Raw genomic sequence first — 22,627 nt, 5'->3', positions numbered from 1 at the left:
TGCATTCACATCATTTAGCAGACTTTTAGAGGGTGCGGTATGACTCTTTTTTTTGTGGTTTCACTCACCTGAGGTAGGCTAGCAGCATTAAGAACCTTGCCTAAGGGTTCAGACTGTGTTACCTGCCCTGACCGGGATTTGACTATACAATATACACAATATATATTACTAAATAATAGTTAGATATATAATATGTATAACTTTAAAAGTTTTTAAAAAGTATATATGTATAGGGTGGATTAAGGGTGTTTGGGATAAGAGGTCAAATGAGACAGTATAACTATACAGGTTTTATTTTCTCACCTATCATCACCTTCATAGGTGTGACATCAAACAGGAAGTTGACCCTGCAATGCGTTAGACAAGGAAAATGACATGAGCTAGTTTTCATCATAAGGTCATGAAATTATCATAGATAATATATTGTACAAACTATGATGGAAACGTGATTATGATGTACTCCTGCTCCGATATCAGAAACAATGTGTTTATTATGTCTGTTTTTGCTAGTAAGATGTTTTTATTTTGTCCTATTAGCACAAACATGCTTTGGGTGAATGGGACAGCATGGTTTTGGGATAGCGCTAAAAGGCTTTGCTTATAAAGAAAATTATCAACCTTGCAATAGAGAACCATTTTGCATGTTTTTAGCTCTAGATTAGTTTTTCATAACCTGTTTGTGTCTGCAGAACAATAATCAACCATAAAAATATTTACAGACTAGCTGATTTTGCTCAGTGTATTTTTGCAGGCCATTTTTTGTCAGCTGGACTAGCCAACTAGCAAAAAGCACCAAGTTTACACTAATACACTATCCAAGCCAAACCAAACACTTAGCCTTGACCTCTTAACCCAACACCAACTAATCCTGATTAGCATGTTTTGACCTGTGTGGCATGTGTTCACTTTTTTGAAGTCAAACATTTTTGTATAAATGTGTTCAGTGAATGAGGAGAGAATTAAGGGAGGGTGCGAGAGTGAGGAAAGACAGCTTTATATTGCACGAGTGTGGGTGGACTTCAGTGATAAAGTTTGACAAAAATATACATGGAGTCTTAATGAAATGAACTGTGCAATAAATATGCTTACACTAGCCTAAATCAGTGAATTGTGCTCTCCCAATCACCCAAAAGGTCCTGTCCCAATCACCCAAATGATACAAAAAAAGGGGTTTGGGGTCAGTTTACTTAAAAGGGTCATGCATCCTTGAAAAATGATAAAACTTTCTTTTCTCCTCAAATGGATAGGTTAGATCTTCAGTATTACAGAAATGTATCATTTGTTGGGGTATTTTGTTAAAATTATAACAATAAATAAAACTGTATAATATTAAACACTATGTTTTTCCTTTATAATTTGATTTTAAAGACCTGGTTGGCACATTTTCATTTATCAGCAAACTAAAATAGAGAGTGCTCTAATCGGAAATAAAAAAAGACAGTGTGTAGTTTTGCAACAGACTATATTGCACAGTTGGTTAACTGCCAAGGCTATCTCACAGGGTACTCTAAGGAGAAATGTGGGGGTTTTTGATCCTGTTTTGGTTTGTTTATCTGTTGAAAATGAAATATACTAATTTTATTACATGCCTGTATAAACATGACAATTGTAAGTTTATTTGCTTATGTCAACCCAAGGTCTATATTTATTTATTTGTTAATATTGAAAAAGGAAATCAAAGCCACCTACCTTTCCTAAAACAAGTTAAATTTACTGGAAAGAAACCATTTACATTGCAGGCCTGGAAAATAAAACAAGTGATAAGAGTCCTGTGGTTGTATGGAAGCGCAATCAGATTTTTAAAAAGGAGAGGGGGTGGTGGAAGCTGCAGCCAGAGCAAGAGGCAGAGGCTCATTTGCACCGTGCAATGTAAAGAACAGAGACAAGTAACAAAGAGCTCACCATGTGCGCGCAGCTGCTGCACACACATACACACACACACACACACAAAAGTGTGCACACACAGCACAGACTGAGAAATACACTTATTATCCCATGGACATACCCTATCCTACTTATGTTTAAACAAGAAGAGGTGTTTGAGCTAGACATGATTAAACTGGCTCAAATCCATGTTTCATTAAGCATCCAGCTTGCTTATATGTCTTTGTGTAACACACTAATTCCCTACACTATGGTGCTGCTGATTCAGTAATACAGACGTGTATGCCTGTATGACTTTATTTACAAAAAAAATAAATATATATAGGCTATATATATATAAATGCAAACAGGAATCTTAGACATTTTAGTTCCCACCACCTTGGTTACTGAGTGTATTTGCTGTGTTTACATAGTTCCTGGAACTGTTTGGTTGAAAATGCTGTGGGTGACCATAAAATGTTAAAAACCATGCAGTTGTGGTGTGAAAGTGAGCAGCTAGCTACAGGTCATCTTGAAAGTGTGAGACATGACATCCATATGAGGGCTCAGTCAAAGTGTAGTTACATGTTTAACATCATATGAAATCAAAACCAAAAGATGACTAATGAAAGCACAGTGAGCAGACCACAGTTACCATACATGAATATTTACTTCCCCACTTTACAACAATTGATGCTCAATGCACATCATTAAATCCTGAGAACAGATATCTTTGTATCTGTAATAAGGATTGACTTTCCATGGAGTGTCCCCTTCCCATGTACTTAATCCAGACTAACTTACTGCACCCTAGTCTTCATGTGCATATTGGTGGTGGGTAATACAAACTGTCCCAGCCAATACTTTGGCAAGCTCCTGAGCCAAATGTTACTACCTGTACAAACAGCCCAAAAACAAAACAAAAAAATCCCTGTGAGATAACTGCTGCCACAGTCTATTGAAGGGACACAATTAATGCTCCAGCCAGATGCCATCTATGATGTGTGTTAACGTAAGGCATTTTCAGACCAGAGGAACCTTTTCATAGTTCTAATAACCTAGTTAGTAAAATTCCCGTTTTTGTCTATTCTGCAATTCAGGAACTAGGAACAGTCATAGCTCCTAGAGCACTATTTTGAGAGACTCTTTTACCTCCTATTCCAGAGAAGTTACTCTGCCAGCACATGAGGAACCATGAGTAGTGTAAGTGTACAGTGATTTGGTCCAGATGTCATGAGTGTACATTTGTTACGATGGTCCAGAAGCACATTTAGATTAGTTCAGTTAAGCTCAGTTTGAGTAATAATAAGGAATACGAAATAACCCTGCCCCCGCCCAGCTAGGTTTCTCTTTTTTCTCACTTTGATTTAGTTTATTATTTTCATGCCAAACATATTTGTAAGTATATTTGTCTGTAATGCATGTTGCGTGTCTCAATAGTGATGCCGTAGTTCTGTCGGCATTTATGTAGTTGCAGCCTTTCTTTAATCTGCGCGCGAGCTCTTTGATGTGTGTATGCCTGCGTGAGTGTCAGGACACAGAGTGAGTGAGAGAGTGGAGCCGTGTCTGTTGGTGAAAGCCGGTGTTGCCATTGGTCATTGAAGAAGACGTGAAGAGGATTTTCGGGACTGTCCCTGCCTGGTGTGCAGATCAAAGCCGGCTGAGAGTCGCTAGCTAGCTAGAGCTACCGTGGACTACAAACTCTGTAGCCGGCTCCTTCAATGGACAGTCAACCCCCTTGGGAGGTGGTGGGCTCATGTGGACCTGCAAGTAGGTAGGGTCAATCCCACTCTCTACTCTTTCTCACCCACTCTGTAAGCATGCTACCTGACAGGCCACTCTTCCTGGGTGGCATAAAAAGGAGAGAAATCTGAACACACAGCCTAGTAACGGGTTCTGCAAGGCTTCTTCCTGGGACCCCTCATTTTCTCCCATTACACTTTGGTGCTGTCCCAACCATTGTTTTTCCTGCCTCTGCTATGTTGATGATAGAGCATTATTCTTATTATTCCCCCCATCTGACCTTTCAGTTTATGGTATGCAGCACTGTTTGCCTGGTACAGTAAATATCTCGGAGTGAATACTAGGACACCACCTAAGGCCTAACCTGAACAAGAAAGTCCAGCTACTGTTCCTCCAGAGGACAAAATTCACATGCACAGCTGTATTATTTTGACACTTTAGATTCACCATGTTAGATAGTGATCTTTAGAGGTGCTGGTAAGTGGATTTCCTTGATTTTGGATGAGGGATTGGCATGGGGATTTGAGTACTTAAGTAACCAATTTGGACATCAGTATTTGTTCAACATGTAGAAAAATCACCTCACAACCTCCCCACATTTAAAAATGACTTTTCTTTTTTTTCCATTACTATGTAAAATGGGTAAAATCTTTGTTGTAGAGCTGTGTCCAGGGTGCTGCTCAGCTTAGTGCCTCCTTAGCTCCTTCTCCTCCAGATTACTGCCACGGGAGTGTGAGCTTTGTGTTGGGGACAGTTTGTCAAGAGACAGGACTAATTGTTAGCATTACATGGCTAACTTACCTACAGTTAATAACAGGTTTAATGACCACGCACAAGATGAACTGACTGGCAAGAGCGATTGCAAAGCTCTTTCAGCATGCATCTAATCCATGTAACAGCAGCAACAGAAAGCTTATTGATATTTTTGTACGTTAACTTTGGATTCATGGTTAAAAAGGCTAATTGAAGCCTTGTTATTCAACACATGAATTTCAAATTGCTCTTGTTTTCCATTGTTGGACTATTAACATTCCAGTTCTTGTGTTAGATTTTTTTTTTTTTTTCCCCCGAGTACCCGAGTACTCTGTAACACCTTAATGCGAGTATTGGAACATGGAAATTATATACCTACTCTGGACAAAGCCAGGGCATGAGAGTAACTGTCCCCCCCCACCATTTCTGCTAAGCTCAGATAGCAGAATGCAAGCTGCAGTTTCATATTTACCACACAGACAGTATTAGTCTTCTCATTTCACCCTTAACAAGTAAAATTTCCAAAAATGTTAAACTATTTCTCTAAGTTGCTTTTACTTTTTATTTTTTTGTATGTGAAACCTGTGTTATCAGACATAAATTCTTTGTTCAAGACAGTAGCAACTCTGTATGCAAGCAGAACATCCTGTCTAACCTGATCCAATTATTGTAAAGTTTACTTTTTTCAAAAATATTACACGATTAAGAATAACCACACTCACACGGATACTGACATATTGCAATTTTTAATGTTTGAGATTTAAACTGAAGTGATGTTTAAAACAGTGTATAACTCATGATCTAATGAAGCCAATAAATGTGACACAAAACATTACAGCTGAAATCACAGTATATGTTATCTATCAAATGCATTATCCTTTTCTCTTATTTTGAAGGACATCCATCTTGTGCTCTAATACAGACAGTACATATTACAGCAGCGGAGTAATGTTGTAAAGCATAATGAAAATCTTAAGTCCGTATTCCTAGTTTTGAATGCTTAGAACAAAATTCATCAAAATAACACTGTGTAATATATTAGCTGTTGGCACAGAATCATCTGTAATAAAAAAAGAAAGCAGAACATTTGAAAGCAGAATTGTTGGAAAATGCACAAATGTGCTGTTTACAGTGCCATGTACTTTTGAGCACTTCTCAATTCTCTTACTTCAGTTATCTTTAACTTCTATCTTCACGACCGGCTGATAAGAGTCTGCCATTGATGCCATGATGGCAACTCGATCCTTCCTGTGACTGACACTGAGGCCTGCTTTTTTTCTGACAAATGTGTGGTCTGTGTTGTTGTACATGTGATAATAAAGATTATGATCACACTCTTTGCTCTTTTCAAAGATTCCCAATGCGTACCAGTTGGAGTACAGGTTGTAGTTATAGGGCACAGAGAACATGACAGCTATTTTCTCAGTGGACTCCATGGTAGATTTGTTGAGGAGATCATAAGTGAAGACACCAACAGCTCCTTGAGCAGTGTTGGCAGTCTTGGTGAAGAGTGCATTCCCAGATGAAGGCGGGTCAATACTTGGTGGCAAAGGCTCGGCGCAGTAACCACTATCAATGTATACACTAGAAACAGAAAAATATTAAGAAGTTGCATGTTTTCATGTAAAACTTATTTCTGTGAAAGAATAGAAAATAATTGCAGTTACCTGGGGGTACAGAGGGTGTAGTTAGAGGATTTATTTGTTATCTCGATGGAACACTGACGGTGTGTTGAAAGCAGATCAGCAGCTTGACTGCCGACTAAAACTGCTGTATCCAGAACAGTGCTTGCTGATATTCCAGTCTTTTTGGATTTAGGCATATTGGCTGTGCAACAATATGACCTGCTCAGACAGACAGAGAACAAACAAAAATTTGTGTTCATAAAAGTTTCCTGCTTTTAGATGCAGTCAAAATATGACAAAAATGCTCATGTTCCAGAGAGACATTAAAGCAGGAGAAATATTCCTCTTAGTGAAGAGAGAATAGGAGATTATCCAATTTTTTAACTTATGAAGCTATGCTTACCTGGGATGAATGCTTCTGAAAGACGGCAGCAAGTTCTGTCTGTCAAGCTTTCAGGTAATCTCCTTATAAAGGTGAAAAAGAGAACAGCTGTGGGTTGCACCTGTTTGTGTAGGAAGCGCCTTCCAAACACCAACTCCTGTCATTAAAAGGTAATCAAAGGTTGTATATTACGAATTAAAGTCATATGTCACACACACACACATGTAAACCTTTTTCTTTTTTCATTTTGTTACAGTTCCCTAATTACCACTTCTTAAACAATCTCTTAGAAGTAAACCCTGGGAACGCCCTAATCCCCACACAGAGGAATGACAGTGAAAGTGTGACTGAACACGTTTTGATGTTGACGAGACCAAACTTGTTGTGGTAATGTTAAATCACGTTTCAGCCTTGTAACAAAAAAAAGCAAAAGCCCCTTCATTATCCCATGAGAGTAAAAATGAAAGTAAAAAAACGTGCCATTAAACATGTTTTCATGGTGATCTGAGACCACACTGTTGACACTTTATTACAGCACTGTCACGTTCCAGCTGTTACCACAAAGTAAATTGCCAAAGCAAAACTGTAACTGCTTCCACTTGAGTTTATCTGTCTGTGTGATCTACAATATAGATTATATTAATGTAATAATAGCTCCTGTGAGATGCCTACATTTTTTGGCCCATGTACACTTCATGTGACTGCCAAGTGTCTTTCTGTGATTACAGAAGAAAATGGTGGACATTTGTGTTGACCCTTTGAAACCTGGAGAGACATCACTTCTCCTGTGCTTCTTGAAGAAAGTGCACCAATTTCTCATTTCCAGGTCATTTTCCTGTTTGTTTGTTTGTTTTAAAATTTCTTTGTCTTCTTTGAAAATAACTTTCTTGTTTTTAATTTCCTCTTTTTACTAATTTCTTGCTATTTTTTGGGGTCATTTCTTCTTTTGGTGCCTTGTTTTCATGTATTTAAAGAAATTAAGATGATTTGCCCAGGTTTCAAAGGGAGAAAACAGTGGACAACTCAATATTTTATGATAGTTTCAGCATTAAAATGTGTTTTAATAACATTTCAAGCGTGAATTGTGTGTTTCATTTTCATAATCTTCATTCATTAAGTGCATATGTATGGAAGAGGATTAGGTACGGAAGAGGATTAGGTACGGAAGAGGATTAGGGCCACTGTGTTAAAAAAAGTGAGTTCTGAGTTTTTCTCAGAATTCTGACTTCTGAGTTTAATCTCATAATTCTGAGATCAAAGTCAGAACTCACTTCCGTAATCCTCTTCCGTAGTTACCCATTGCTTTGTTGTTATGAAGCCACCAGTTTTGGCATTTTGGCCGTCACCATCTTGGTTTTTTGGAGCCAGAAGTGACCATATTTGGTTAAGAGATTAGTGCTGTGTTGGAGCGAGGGTGGATCTGACTCACCCAGTGCAGCCTGTCCCTCAAGTAGCCATGCCCCTAAATAACCCTAACTATGGGCCTTAAGCAAATGTAAACAGGTGAGTTATAAAATATTCACCCCCTGTACAGTGTGAATATTGAAATTAACTATAGAGAGCAAAATTGTTTTTGCACCAGGCTGAAAACATGTTTATTTCTGATAAAGTTGGGCATTTCAACTTGGGGATCCATGGGGGCTGACTCTGTTTTAGAGTCAGCCTCCTGGTCATTTGATGAACTGCGGTTTTTGGTACTTTGGCAATGGCTTCATTTTTAGCCTCAAAGGGTGCCGCTTGGTTTTGGATGGGAGAAGGTTACATGAGTGTCAGCTACCATTGCTATGGAGAAGGCGCCAGTCCACTTTGATCTAGGATTAGGCTTAGCAAAACTGTCATTTAATTCAAACCAATTTCAGTCTTGTACAATATCTTTATTTAGCTTGACATAGATCATCTTGATGCAATGTAATAACTAGCTGTACTAGATGTTATATATAGTCAATAGATATATCTCTTTACAAGTTAAGGGGATTGTAAACACGTGTATAATCAGATATTAAATATATATAATTGTTAAATGGGTAAAAATTCATTTTAATCATGTTTAACCCATATTTGGCAGTCCTTCCTGTCACTGACTATACTCACAATAGCTGAGGTCAAGAGCTTTCTATAATAGTTGATCCCATGCCTGTAGCACCTATTGTTGGTAATTATAAGCACTCAAACATGCTAAGTGGTCCATGTTCAGAGGTCAAAGCAAGAGACCTACAGTATACAATCTTCATACTGACATATAATACTCTCCAGGTTGTGACCTTCCTCTATGGGAAAATTGTAATTTTCTCCTTTTATCTACAAAAGAAGTGATGGCCAAATAAAGCTTCATGAGCCATTTTCTTTATTTTCTGAGCGCACTAGAGGGCACTCTCTGTTCAACAAAGGGTTGAAAGCACACTGGACTGCCATTGTTTGAGCCTTTTTTTAATAAACGTAGAGCACCGTCTAGTGGCATCAACAAATACAACCAGTGGTTCATGATTCTTTATTTGGACATCATCACACACAAGCCATCTGTGGCCTTGTCTCAAGGCCCAGTATGAAAAAAAGAAGCTTTTTGTTTGTTAGGTTTTGATTGGAAATAATGACCAAAATGAGTCACCTTCAAAGATTACAATATAGCGCTTGCTCCCAAAAGATACAACAAAGAAGAAAAAAAATTGACAAAAATAAGGTAATAATAATAATAATAACAACAACAGATAAATTAACAGAGTAATATTAAGAATAAATTGAAATTTTGTAATTATTCACAGAATGTAATCGTAATACAGTTGAAATTAAAGTTGACTGTAACAAGGAAATATAGGTTGGGCTGTGGACTAATATATTAGGTATATGGAATATAAAGTTGACATGAATTAAAATTAAATGTGACATGTGCTTAAATAATTATTAATAAAAAAAAATAAATAATAAATCAACAGTGGAGGTTGAATGCAATGTTAAACCTCAGGTCCAGTTTGATGAAATACATTAAAATGACAAGTGCAGGGATTAAGTAAGGGATGTGAAGTGTAAAGTCCAGTTTGATAACTCTGTCTTCATCCCGTTTATATGACCATGGTACGAGATTTGATGCAAACACACACACACACACACACACACACACACACACGCACACACGTGTTTGGTAACTGGACAGGTTATAGTATCATCCCTACAGCCACGTTTCTTAATTTTTTACTGTTATTCACATCTGTTAATGTATATTCTTTATACATTTTTTGGCATGGATGTAAGTCTAAAATACAACTGCAAGAACAAATCATTTACTTTTAAAACCAGACACTTTTTATTCCTATAATTAATTTACAAAAAAAATCCCAAGTTTTGGAGCACTGACAAACCAAATTGAAATGTTTATAGCAACTGTAGGAGCATGACATCTATTTTGATACTTTAACACAGAAACTAAAATAAGGGAGAGTTTGAATGAACAGATTCAATTTGTTAAAAGGTTAGGGTAGGGTTCTGGATAGCGCAATGCTACCCTCTACTGGTTTTATTGGCAAGATATGCACATTGGCAGTTTGATGTGGTTATATTCTAGGCACGCAGTCTGTTTGTCTTCTAGTGGAGAGGGTGTGTACACAGATACCAGCACTGATTTCAGCTACACCAAGCTACAAATTCATTTTCAGGAAACAGTCATTGAACACCCACAGCCTCCCCAGTTGGACTTCTAAAGCAATGGCTGAGAACTTTCTAGAATATTTGCTCTCTTTCAGGTTCAGTTTCATATTTTGCTAGATGTTGATTCCATTGAAATACACTGCCTTGATTAAAAAAAGGTAGACCACAGTATATGCATTAATATTGCAGCTAACAAGTAAGGGTGAACTTTTTTTTTGAAAGGTATAGGCGAGTGAATTATCATTATTCAACCCAGGCAGAATTTTACAGTAGGTTTTAACCATTTTGTTTTTTAAATTAAAAAAAAAAAAAAATGTAAAGATGTGTAGATCCACGAAGCATGACTAGATACATTTGCTATGTGGTCTAGGTGTACTTTGAACTTTGAGTGAACTTTGAGTCATTTTAAGGTATGTCCTCACCATGTTTGTTTTCCTAAACTGTAAAATTTATTGCCTAACCCTAACCTCAATAACTCTGTGTTAATTAGGTAACTTTAGGTAATTTCGTTGTATAACGACAATAAAGTACTATTCTATTCTATTCTATTCTATTCTATTCTAACTGTACGTTAAGGACATAACGTTATTCGTGGGACGCAAGTTCGTACAGTATCATATTAACTGTTGTGCATGCATTTTTTTTGTAGGATATCATACAAACCATTCTATGAGAATGATGTTGACATTAGCAGTGTACTTGCAGACAGGGAATGACTCAACTGGAGAATGGTGGCACTCTCTGCCGTGGGAAAAAAAAATAAAACAAAATCACCAGTAAAAGCTTCTAAACACAACTGGACCTGTTCCAGCAGGAATATAATCTGAAAACCGGGGAGAAATTTCCAACACTGGCAACCATGTTTACATGTCTTCCTGTCGTTAGCATGTAGCTTCATTTAGCAGTATAGGCTACATAGCAGTTGCAGTAGTGTGCCTGGAACAGAAAACCTTATGAAGAAATCCAGCATAATGTGACCTCATACTGTAGCCAGAGTAGAAAAAACTGTTGGAGATGGAGTGTTCACAATGGTAGCAAACATGAGGTTTTTGCTAACAGGAATTATTTCTACATACCTTTACCCTGCTATTTGAAACGTTGGCCATGTTTACATGAACATCCTTCATTTTAATGCTATATATATGACATAAAATTAGGAAAAGCATAATAAGTCCCTTTTAAACTCTACAGTGGATGAAGCAGCAACCACCACCACACTGTCACTTCCCGGCCCTCTGGTTCTCATCTTTTGTGGGGTCACCCCCTGGAAACATCTCCGGGTTCTCCACCAGACTGGCTCGCACTTTCTTCTTCTCCTTAAACCTCCCAGAGTGAGACACCTTGACGTGGCGCCCCTTGGTGGATGTTGTTTTATCCATGATCCTCTCCAGTCGGGCATCCAGCTGAGAGTTGTGTACCATGTTCTCCGGGTGGGCAGCAGCTGTAGTGGCTGTGCCGGACCCATGCTGGCCAGTGGCTGCATTGGAAACAGACTCTGCGGGAATTTCATACAGAACCTTGGGCTGGGATTTTTTTCTCCTCAGGAAGGTCAGCTTCCACCAGCCTGGAGACGGCTCTGCCATGATGGATGAATGGTGGGATGGAGGGAATGCTGGAGAGAGGGTAAAAAATATATATTTTTAAAAGAAAGTACGGTTTGGTTTGGTCAGTTGTCAGTGGGCACGCCCACAGTTTGGAGAAGCAGGCTGGAGTCCAACACCAAAACTAAGCAATGTACTGCTGTGGAGGGGTCAGCAACAAAATGTATTTTAGCCACTAAGAAGAGTCCCCATTAAAAAATCTATATCAGTTTATATTGCTTTCCTCAAAGCCAGAGTCCATTGAGAAAATCACTGATTTAACATCTCTGAGCACAGCAGCTGCTGGTCTACCACTGCCTTGATCAATTATTTTTTGTTTGTGTTATTGTTTAACTTTGGCATTTAACAGGGTTCATTTCGGATTCACCAAAGTCACGCAGTAACACAAACAATCTAACTGATCAAGGCAGCGATAGATCAGCAGCTCCTGTGATCAGTGAGCCAAAATTGCTGTTTTTGTCTATTGAGTCTGGTGACTTTTGACCAGAGCATAGATGGGGAACTGAAGCCATGGATGGCTCTTCCTGTCAAAACGTCATCTGACATAAAGGTAAAGCGGCGAAAATATTCTCGATATAGCATACACTTATTAGTTGCCATTTTGCCAACCAACCACCAATGGCAATGTAAATATTTCAGTGTAATTCAAAAGTCTCCATATGGTGTGGATGCACACAACCTCATGTTACCGTGTGTCATTGTGTCATGTGTGTGTCAAAGAGAAACATAAGTCAGGCTCATGGATATGTGAGTGCACCAGCCCTGTCTTTTAGAACTTAGGTCTTCAAAGTTTATCAGGCTAAGGGGACAGGTGCCACACAGTCATTTAGCATTAGCTAGAAGTTTGCCTATCATCAATATTATGGGCTGAAAATTTAAAAAAAAAATAAAATAAATCCTTCTTTTTGCAAATAGGTTGATTTATCTTTGCTATTATTATGTTGGATTCATTTTAATGTGTTTTTTTCATAAATATTTAATTTTTTGAAGAAAAAAGAAATTGCCCCCCTGCAATAACTTCATTTAGTAGCCCAGGCTATTATGTGCTTAATTCACTGAACTTAACAGGCCTGTATTTGGGACAGGCATCTATATGAGACAGGCCTTAAATTCCTTTACATGAAACTGTTGCTCAGTTAAGATGGGTAATATGATCAATTTGTTTATTTGAACAATTATGAATATTACTTTTAAAAATTAGGCTTCAAATAACCACTATCATTACCAATCATTCATTTGATCTGACAGACAGCACATCAGAGACAGAAAGAGAGCATTATGACAACACTCGAGGATTATGGCACCTGGCATACCGACCCAACACCACTTTATCCTGTTAAAACAAATAATATTCGTAACTTTTCATGAAAAACCCTTTTGATTCTTTTAATCAGAGGACCCTTACGGACGAAAGGAATATTTTAACTTACTGGGTAATCAGAGAATGGACACGTATTCTGACTTCATGACAGATTCAGAGGAAGGGAGTCACCACTTGTTTTTCATAATGTCAGTAAAGCCAAATGAATGACAGTCTTCTCTGGTGCTCATGGTTTCGGTAAAATGAACTGAACTCTTGAATTGCAGAGAATCTAACCAAGCTAACGATGTGTAGACACAGCTCTATAACGTAAGCTCCAGCAAGTAGCCAACAACCTGCTTTTGTACATCCAGAGAACTTATATAAAAATGAACTGCTTGGCAGACTTGTTATCTAATTGAGACAGGCCTTCATTTGTCAAGATGTGGAGCCACACCAGGATAGTAAAATTCAAGTTTAACAGTATATACATAATAATATACATAAATTAATGTCTTTGGTATGTGGTGGTGACCCTGAACAGCCCCACTAAAAATGTTGCTGTGCGTGGCCAATTTCCACTGTGTCTCACTCAAGGCATTTCTAAAAACTTGGCAGCCCTGAAAAGGGGAGTTTTAAATGCAGGTTAAATGGTGAAAATGTATGGTATGTGCATAGGGGTGTCCACAGTCTTCATAGAGCATCATCATTATCATCATTATTATTTTTAAAGGGTAAAGGAGAAACAATCCACTAACACTAAGATATGACCTACTGTAGAGATCAGCTTGCACTTTGGTTAACTGTTCTATTATCTAGAACTTCTGCTAACTGTCCCAGCTGGCATGCAAACTGGCTGCAGGTCAGTTCCTGATTGCCTTCTGGCCCCAGGGCAAGTTTTATAGCAGCTGAGTAAACAGAAACTAACCCACATTGTTTTATTATGTCTTTTCTTCTTTCTCTCTCTCTCTCTCTCTCTCTCTCTCTCTCTCTCACACACACACACACACACACACACACACGCTCTCACTCTCTCTCTCTTTCTCATGAAGATGTGATACGCTAGGCTAACTGATATTGTTTGGCTCCCTTTGTCCCATTCGATGTGGATTCTATACAACTTTGAAGTGGCGTGAGTATCGACTTCCTCGCTGTTCTGTTTTTGACCGGCTTTCTGTGGGAATGGGTGTGTTGGAGCAGTCATGTTGCTTTTTGAAAATAATATTTTTTTTGATTCTTTTGTGGTGTTACATAGGTGTTGTGCACCTGCAGAGTCAGAAAAAACTGTCAGGATGTCTGAATGTTTGTAATGCAACTTTAAAACTGAAACAGTGTATCCGTGATTAGCCAACAAAATAAAACGCGTCAATTTCAGTGCAGTGTTTCAGAGAAGGAGAGGAAATGTTGCTATTAGTTTAGCCTTCTGTTGGCTGGATTTCAAAGGCTCATGGCTGCAGCTTCATGTTCTCATGTATGGACTTAACATTAGCCAGAGCCTCAAATCACAGTGTGTACTCCAACTCACTCCCCACTGACACAGACCAGCTCGCCGTTAGGAGAGCAGGTAGCAGTTCCGGAGACTGACCCCCCCACACATTCTCACTCTGACCTAGTCACACATTGACATTTGGTCAAACCCTGGTCATACCCTGGGTGCGTTGCTTATTGACATTCTGGGACACAGTGTCAACCTCAGCCTCTGTTACATGCATTGTGTCTTCATTTCCATATTCACAGGAAATGTACAGTTTCCATACAGTATCTTTCAAAATAAACGCACTGCACTGGTACAGCACTGCACATAGATGTTTATTTCCTTCAACAGTGAATACATGTGATTACTGTTATGTGTCACTCTGTGTTTTCTTATTGTTTTGCATGTGTGTGTGTGTGTCTGTTTTATGTTTCTGTGTTCTAGGTGCAGTTCACTAAGGAGTGAAGTTCGCATGAAGTTGTGGGCTGGGTCTATATAAATGGCTCCTTTCTCTGCCCCCTCTCTCTCTCTCAACTCCCTGGCACAAGATTCCAAGATATCCTTTTTGCATTTAACCCGGTGTTGTGTCCCTTATTGTGTTGCGGCTTGAGCCGGTCATAACATTACGCACGGCACCCAACAAAAACGCTAACTGCAGCTACAGGGGACCGGACAGCCCCGACTCCCCTGCTGGATCAGCAAACTTTCTGTTGCTGCTGTTACAAAGGTTAAACCTGGCACTGCCACTCGCCATCAGCCTGCTGTAACATCTAGTGCTGGCCAAATTTGAGCTACTACAGCCGCCAACTGAAAGTCTGTTTCCAGAGCTGCTGTCTGTTTTCTCCCGGCTAAGCAGTCCACAGCAGCAGCGAGCGAGCTGGAGAGACAGTTGGATGATCAGCTTGCTAACTCGTCTAATTTGTGGTCTGCAAAAGTGTACTCTTAAATGGGATCAAATACAACTTATTTACTGATCCATATCATTAATAATACAAGGTAAATATATTTACATGATAAATAAATGTATTGTCATTAAAAACACTCTTCAACTTGTAATTTTTATGTTAAGCAACACATCAACACTTGTACATCTCAGGACTTTTTCAGAAAAGAGCGGTCAGAGCCTGAATACATACTGAAATACAAAAAAAAATCAATGAAGTAGATGCAGCTTGAATCACTGTAACAATGCAACCTTTTGAATGAAATCTGGTGGATAATAACTGGAATCCAGTAGAATACATGTACTGCTACAATACAATTATGAAAAGTGTTGGTGAGAAGCTGCGGCTGCTGTGCTGTAAGAGAAATCAATGCTTTTCAATTTCAAAACATAGTCTGTGGTCACTGTTGTCTGGGTGTAGTCACTGTGTTACCAACCACGATGTTTACTGTGTGTGTGTGTGTGTGTGTGTGTGTGTGTTTGACAGAGAGATCAAACATGGGAGAGGGTGTTCAAAGGTTGTTATGCCTCAGGTAGCAGACTACTGGACCAAACGTGTTGTTTAAAACTGGTGTGTCCACTAAATTACAGTGAAAAGGTCAAAATGTGCCCACTCACATGTTACACATACAATGTGCTGTGCAACAGCCAGAACTCTAACCTGTGAGATTTTAAGAGCAGAAAAATCCCTCATGCCACTTGGAAATCTTGCCTTCCCTGCCATAACATTATTTGTACAAGCATTTATGTTACTGAAAAAATAAATCATTTTGCCTTTTGAGGTGTGGCCGTGTTAAGTATCAAGACAAAACCTCTAAAGTGTTTATGCGCCCTAGAGGATAAGGGGTTGTATGGGGTACAGTGTATTACATACAGTAGATGACTATTGGCACGCCTTCAGTTTGGAGAAGCAGACTGGAGTACCGCCATGAAAGCTAAGCAATCTATTGCTGTGGAGGGGTCATAGCAAAATATACAGCCACCTAAAAAAACATTTTAACAGTTTAAGTGCACATTTAAGTATAGCTTTCTGTTAGACAGCCCATTCTGATGGAAAGCCATTAACATCTTCAGTTCTCCATCTATGTTATCGTCAGAGCCACCAGACTCTATTGAGAAAAAAACAGTAGTTTTTGCTTGCTGACCACATGAGCTGCTGGTCTACCACTTTAAAAATGATGATAACCATTGTATTATTTTATCTTAATGTTGTGTCAATGTGTTATGGTCCTTTTCCTTACAGCAAGTAAAACAAACAAAATGACTAGCATACCAATGTCTTGGCAGCTAACTAGCTATTTCTATGTCACATTTTTGTAGCCTACAGAGCACAGCTAGTTGATTGCGTGAAAGTTGTCAATGAATCACTAGTGTCCTGAAAACGAGGGGTAGGGGTAAAAATCAAATTATTATTTGTAGTGTTTTGTTTTGGATGAAACTTATGGACAGATACAAGAGCTCATTAACAACTAACCGAGTCTCCCTGGTACAACTGGATGAAAAGCTTTAAAACCAATGACAAAATTGGCTGTTAAAAAAAAAGAAAGAAAAAAAAAGGGTAATGTAATAGGGTTGTAAATGTTAAAAATTAAAGCAGAATGGGAAAATATCAGCAGCTCAGGAAACAGTTTCTTGATAATTCTTAAAAAGGCCATCAAATTTAAAAAAGGGAGAGACATGATAATTAGTAACTTTTCATAGTCTGCATTTCATCTTTTCCTTTGTCATTATCTGTTTCCGAGATGGCTGTTGATCAGACACAAGTGGTCTGAAGTGGTGCTAGTAAACCAGTAGAAGAAGAAAGTCCCAACCATTATGGACCACTGCATTGACAAAAAAAAATAGTACCAAGAAACCCATCAGTGGGAGAATAATATCAAAGCAGACACATATCTGATCACCAAAGTGCTCATCAGTTAGAGAACTATGGTTCAGATGAACGCATGCCTCACTGCCTCTTCAAAGTCTCAAACACCACCAGTATTACCATGATTATGTAACTGTATGGCCACAATTATTGCCTCAAATTCAGACACTGGTTTTGTGTTTTTGGGGGGAAAAATAGAAAAGTAAAGAAAAAAGTTTGAAAAAATGGTTTTGAAAACAAAAGCCACAGTTTATTTTTTCTCTTCCTGGGAAATGCGTCTCAAAATATTAAAATATGACTTATTAAATACTTTTAAAATTTTGCAGGTAGTTTTCTGTCAGCTCAACAACTAACCAAACTGAACCTTGTGTGGTTCATCAAGAAGTATCCTGATCCTTTATAGATAGATAGATAGATAGATAGATAGATAGATAGATAGATAGATAGATAGATAGATAGATGTAGGAGCAGAGTACAAAGTGCCAGTTGCTATGCAAAGCTATAGACTCACCTGTTTGATACGGATGTTTGTCTTCAGCTGTGGTTGACTTCAGCAGGTTTCGGGATCAGTTTCCAGTCTCTTCAATCCAAAACTTGTTTAACTCCAGATTTCAGTTTTCTAGCCACAAAACACTTTGGGGAACTGCATTCCATTTCCACTGTCCTGTTGACCTCTGTTATAATACTACTGTGTTTATATGCATAAGTATACTTGCAGAGGTCTGTGCTTCTTTGGTGCCAGTTTATGATAAGACGTTTCCACAAAGTGGCAGGACAATTTAAGTCTCACCTGAAGGCTTTTAATCCCGGTTTCTTCTCAGAGGAGAGTCCACCATCCATTTTCTTCACCCAGATTTACACCAAAACCTTAAGTGATGTTACATATGAGGGGAGTATATTTGGAGAATCAGGCCAATAAACATGTTGCTTGATGCCGTCACCCTGTTGCAAAGTTTAAAAATCTTTCCTGAAGGTAGCGATGGCAAATCACATGAAATACTAGAAGAGAGAGCTCAGGTGAGTTAGTAGTAGTCCACAGCACAGTTCCCGTCCCTCTGGTTTGTCCTTTATTCTTGTACTCTATAGTTTACTGTCCACATTCACTCCTCTGTCTGTCATCTCCCAGGTGCTGAGTGACAGGTGCTGTGTTTGGCCCCTCCCACTGACACACATACACACAAACCTTGCTGTGCTTGTGAGAGCTTTGGCTAAACTCACGATATTGACTACAATTCCTTTCCTAACCTTAAACCAGCCTTTACCTTAACTCATGACTCTAATTCAGACGTAAATAATCTAAGCCTGGCTGTTCACAGTCTTGCTGCAGGTTGCATATGAGAGAGTAACAGTGACTACAATATGTTGTCAGACCCACCTTGGACAAATAATGACCCAAACCTATTAATCATTTTCATACAGCATGTTAACATGCACCCTGATAACGTGACTGTCCTCAGAATGAGAATTTTGATATATACGTATATTTTTTTTAACAGTAATGTCAACACATCAAGCATGTTATCTTTCTCACTAAGGTTAATAATGTTGAAGTGAAAGCAAGCATAACTCAAACAGAATCAATCATTCAAAATATTTTTGGCAGGTCTTACTATTTTCATTCTATGCCACAAAAGTTACACACTGTACCACTGTGGTATGTTTGCACTAAAAACAAGTCAAAATCTTCTGATGAAAGCTTTCATGCTGACTGAATAGAAGTTTTATAAAATACCTACCAGTTGGTCGCTAAGGTGTTCGGGGAAATTCGTAGAGGTGTCAATAGACAGTTGCTAAGGTGCCAAAGGTGATTATTAACAGGCATTCAGACCGAAACCAGCACTGCAGTAAAACAACACTACTGACTTACAGTAATGTAACATAACACTCTCTTGTGTGAAACCAAAAGTCACTATTGTTTTTATGTAATGTATCGTTACTTTGTCCCACGTGGAACAAAAAAGAAATCACTATCCTGTTTAGCGTATCATTTCGTAACTTTGTCTCGTGTCAAAACAAACAGACACCATTGTTTTGACTTAAGGTAACATAACTTTGTCTTGTGTGAAACCAAACGTCAGTGCTGTTTTAACATATCATTAACATATGTTTTACGTACAGTCACTCACATGGCGTAAAGTCATCATGTGAGTGACATCAGTGCTTGACAACCATATGTTAATTATGTAGCACTGTTATTTTAACCCAAATCATGATATATTTTGTAAACCTAGCCAAGTAGATTTGCTTCCTAAACCTAACTACAACAGTTTCACAACATTTATCATATGTTCCAATGTGTTTCAAATAAATTGCTCATTGTGTTGACTGGTCAACACGGTTTGTGTGGTTTTCACTGTATGTCATTTTGATACTTTCCAGAGAGAATCTGACCAGGAAAATTAATCAGTTAAAGAAAAAAAAAGCATTCACACTCAACACTAACTATCTCCACCTTTATTTATTTATTGTGGGTCTTCCCTCTCTCTGTTGGAGTATCAGAGACAGTTCATAGGCATTCAGGCACCTAGTTTCAAATTGATCATCTGTTGCTAAATGAATTCCACATGGGATTTTCCAGCTGTGAATAAATGATGGTGCTGTGTAATAAACTGCCCTCTGTACAGTATGTAGTCATATCTGCTGCTTCAGGAAGTAGGACAGGAGTTAATAAGTAACCAAGTTATAATGGTCAGCAACAAAAACTGCATGCACACACAACCACACACACACAAACTGTGGATTCACATCCTCAAGTCTAGGATGTGTTCACTTAACTTGAATGAAATGAACAGTCATAGAGCAACCACTCATACAGGACACTCTAAGTAAAGCAAATGTGCCCGCAATGAGGCAGGGTGTTTTAGTAGATGCTACACTGAATTTCCACTGTAGGTGAAGTGCGGCATGCAAATCAGGAGCAATAGAGCTGCTGTGATCCATCTCTTTATCCAGATCACTGTGACGGCCCATTGTTGTTCATGAGAGAGAATAGGCTGCTCTTTACTCCCCTGTCTTTGATTTCCTGTAATAAAATGAGGCTGGCAAAGGATTCACAGATGTACACAAGATACAGAGGAACACAGAGTCAAAGATAATGTATCACCACACTGATAACAGTTAGAGCATTTCATTATTACATAAGAGCACTTGATTTCAGATATGTTTGAATTTGACACACTTTCAGTAGCAAATAGCATAGCACTTTGTGGCATATTAATCACATGAGAGTACCATTGTACCAGTTACAGTTGGGTGACCTCCATCTCAGCTGCAAACTACACACCACAAAATTCATTTAACCCAACTTCCTCTGATAATGCTGACACATGTAGACTGAAAAGACTGAGTTCCCCAAAGTGTTTTGTGGCTAGAAAACTGAAATCTGGAGTTAAACAAATTTTGGAGTGAAGAGACTGGAAACTGATCCAGATCCGAAACCTGCTGAAGTCAACCACAGCTGAAGACAAACATCTGTATCAAACAGGTGAGTCTATAGCTTTGCAAAGCTAGTGGTACTTTGTACTCTGCTCCTAGATCTATCTGTCTGTCTGTCTATCTATCTATCTATCTATCTATCTATGGACTGATGATGACAGAAAGAAACCAATGACAGAAAAAGAAAGAAAGAAAGAAAGAAAGAAAAGAAGGAAATGAAAAGGGAAGGAAGGAAAAGAAAAATACAGATGGACAGGTAGAAAGAAAGACTGAAAGAGTTTACCTTTCATGTGTACAGCTGATCAAGTATTGCCATCTTGTGGTGAATTTGCTGAAGTGCATCTCCACCACCCACTGAACAGATAACAGGTGTTTCAAAAGGCATGGCACAATGGTCAGAGCACTCAGGCAATTAAAATGATTCTAACTAATGTAAGGAGGTAAATGCAGTTCATGTTTAAAGTGTCTATATTCCTATATTGCAATGGATCATATGAGGGTTGGTATGTGAAAGATGTTGCTTGTGGTGATGAAACCACAGAGAATGATCACCAACCCTGCAGTACCCCTCAGCTCTGTGGAGCTGTATGGTTTCTTTCAGATCATTGTTTTGTTTTGTTTTTTGACCCACCACTTTACGGCTTTGGTTCCCTCTCCCTGCTCTCAGCGTTGTTTCCAGCAGCAGCAGGAAGCTATGTTCAGAGAAAAAAGCTTTAGTAAGCCACTGTACTCTACCTGCTCAGCATTTAACAGACAGTTAGCAACCAGCTGGTGAACATAGTGGAGCTTTTAGCATCTAGAGGATCAGATATTTTCTCAGGACCAAAGCGGAGCTTTAAGGAGTATCAGTCTTTCATTCATCAGGTGGATACAGACATGACATCAAATTAATAATTTTGCTCTATATTTTCTGGATGTGTAAATACAGTAGACAATTGTTTGCTAATAAGTCAGCCATATTGACTTAAAAGGTAACAGTATGTCAATGTCCTGTTTACAGTTTCTACTGCCTCCAAGTGGCCAAAAAGTTATTACTTAAAATCACATCATCTAAAACTGAAGCAGAAACACTTTTCTTTGTATCTGAACCTTTAAGTCACAGTGGACATGACAGTAAACTGTGACAATGAAGTTAAAGTACTTCAGCTTTAAATGTGTTCACAGTGCAGGACTTATGGCCCTCCCTCTGTCTCTTCCTCTCGTATTACTCAACCGCCCCTCCACTCTTGCTCGTGCATCCCTCCCCTCATTATTGAAGGTGGCGAAGGGAGGGGACCAGTGATGAGGGTTATCCATCAACAAGCAGATACACACAAAGAGAAACAGGCTCACACATGAAAATACCGTATGTACACACCTCTTACTTTGACAGCATGCTGTCTGAATGTTTATACACAGAATGACTTGAAATAAACCCCATAGCCTACATTATTACTGTTCGGTCAAATTTAGAGTAATCGGTCTCTCAGGGAAATGTATATATTAACATTTGCATAACCTAAAATGAGCAATCCTCACATTTATCATGGGAGCTTACACATCTTTCAATCTTCAGTAGTTTCAAGTAAAAATTTTAAATCAGTAGAAAAAGAAAAAAAAATCTACGAACCAATAAACCCTTTTAGGCCATATCCTTCTGAGACCCTGTGTCCTCTTATGAGGACATCACATTTTGGGTTTACTTGACCTTATACTTCATTCTGCTTAACTTAGACCTCTTGTCCTCATTCATGGACACTTTTTTGTGCCATCTAGTAGTAGTAAGAGCATAATACACTTATCCATGTAAAAACAAGATGGCAGCCATCTTTGCCAAGAAAGTACTCGTTTGAAGACATTGAGAATTTAAGGTAACAATGGCACTTTATTATTTTCTCATTCAAGGATACTGGAACGTTAATGCCATCTCGTTTGAGGACATTTGAACTTTGTTATCATTGACAATGTTTAGCTTTTTATACTTATCAGGTCCTACTAATCCCAAGTAGTGAGGAGAAAAATG

The 22,627-nt window shown here is 38.5% G+C and overlaps 1 protein-coding gene across 3 annotated transcripts; it reads right to left on the bottom strand.

Moving 5' to 3' along the window:
• Nucleotides 1–5,102: 5,102 nt before the first annotated feature.
• On the bottom strand, nt 5,103–18,943 carry prr15la (proline rich 15 like a). 3 transcript variants are annotated; one of them, XM_049561268.1, is made up of 4 exons: nt 18,927–18,943; nt 6,388–6,523; nt 6,027–6,203; nt 5,103–5,943 (listed from the first exon to the last, which is right to left on the bottom strand). In XM_049561268.1, the coding sequence occupies exons 3-4, from the start codon at nt 6,179–6,181 to the stop codon at nt 5,529–5,531; spliced, it is 570 nt and encodes a 189-aa protein (XP_049417225.1). In that variant the 5' UTR covers nt 6,182–6,203; nt 6,388–6,523; nt 18,927–18,943; the 3' UTR covers nt 5,103–5,528. The 3 variants fall into 3 exon arrangements, with proteins under 3 accessions (XP_049417225.1, XP_049417224.1, XP_049417226.1); XM_049561267.1 differs by lacking the exon at nt 18,927–18,943 and adding an exon at nt 10,669–11,217; XM_049561269.1 differs by lacking the exons at nt 5,103–5,943; nt 18,927–18,943 and adding an exon at nt 17,702–18,817 and having other exon boundaries at nt 6,192–6,203; nt 6,388–11,617.
• Nucleotides 18,944–22,627: the final 3,684 nt, after the last annotated feature.

The sequence above is a fragment of the Epinephelus fuscoguttatus genome, linkage group LG19 (genome assembly GCF_011397635.1).
Source record: "Epinephelus fuscoguttatus linkage group LG19, E.fuscoguttatus.final_Chr_v1".
In the NCBI taxonomy this organism is placed as follows: Eukaryota; Metazoa; Chordata; class Actinopteri; order Perciformes; family Serranidae; genus Epinephelus; species Epinephelus fuscoguttatus.
This window is presented reverse-complemented; position numbering and strand designations above follow the sequence as displayed.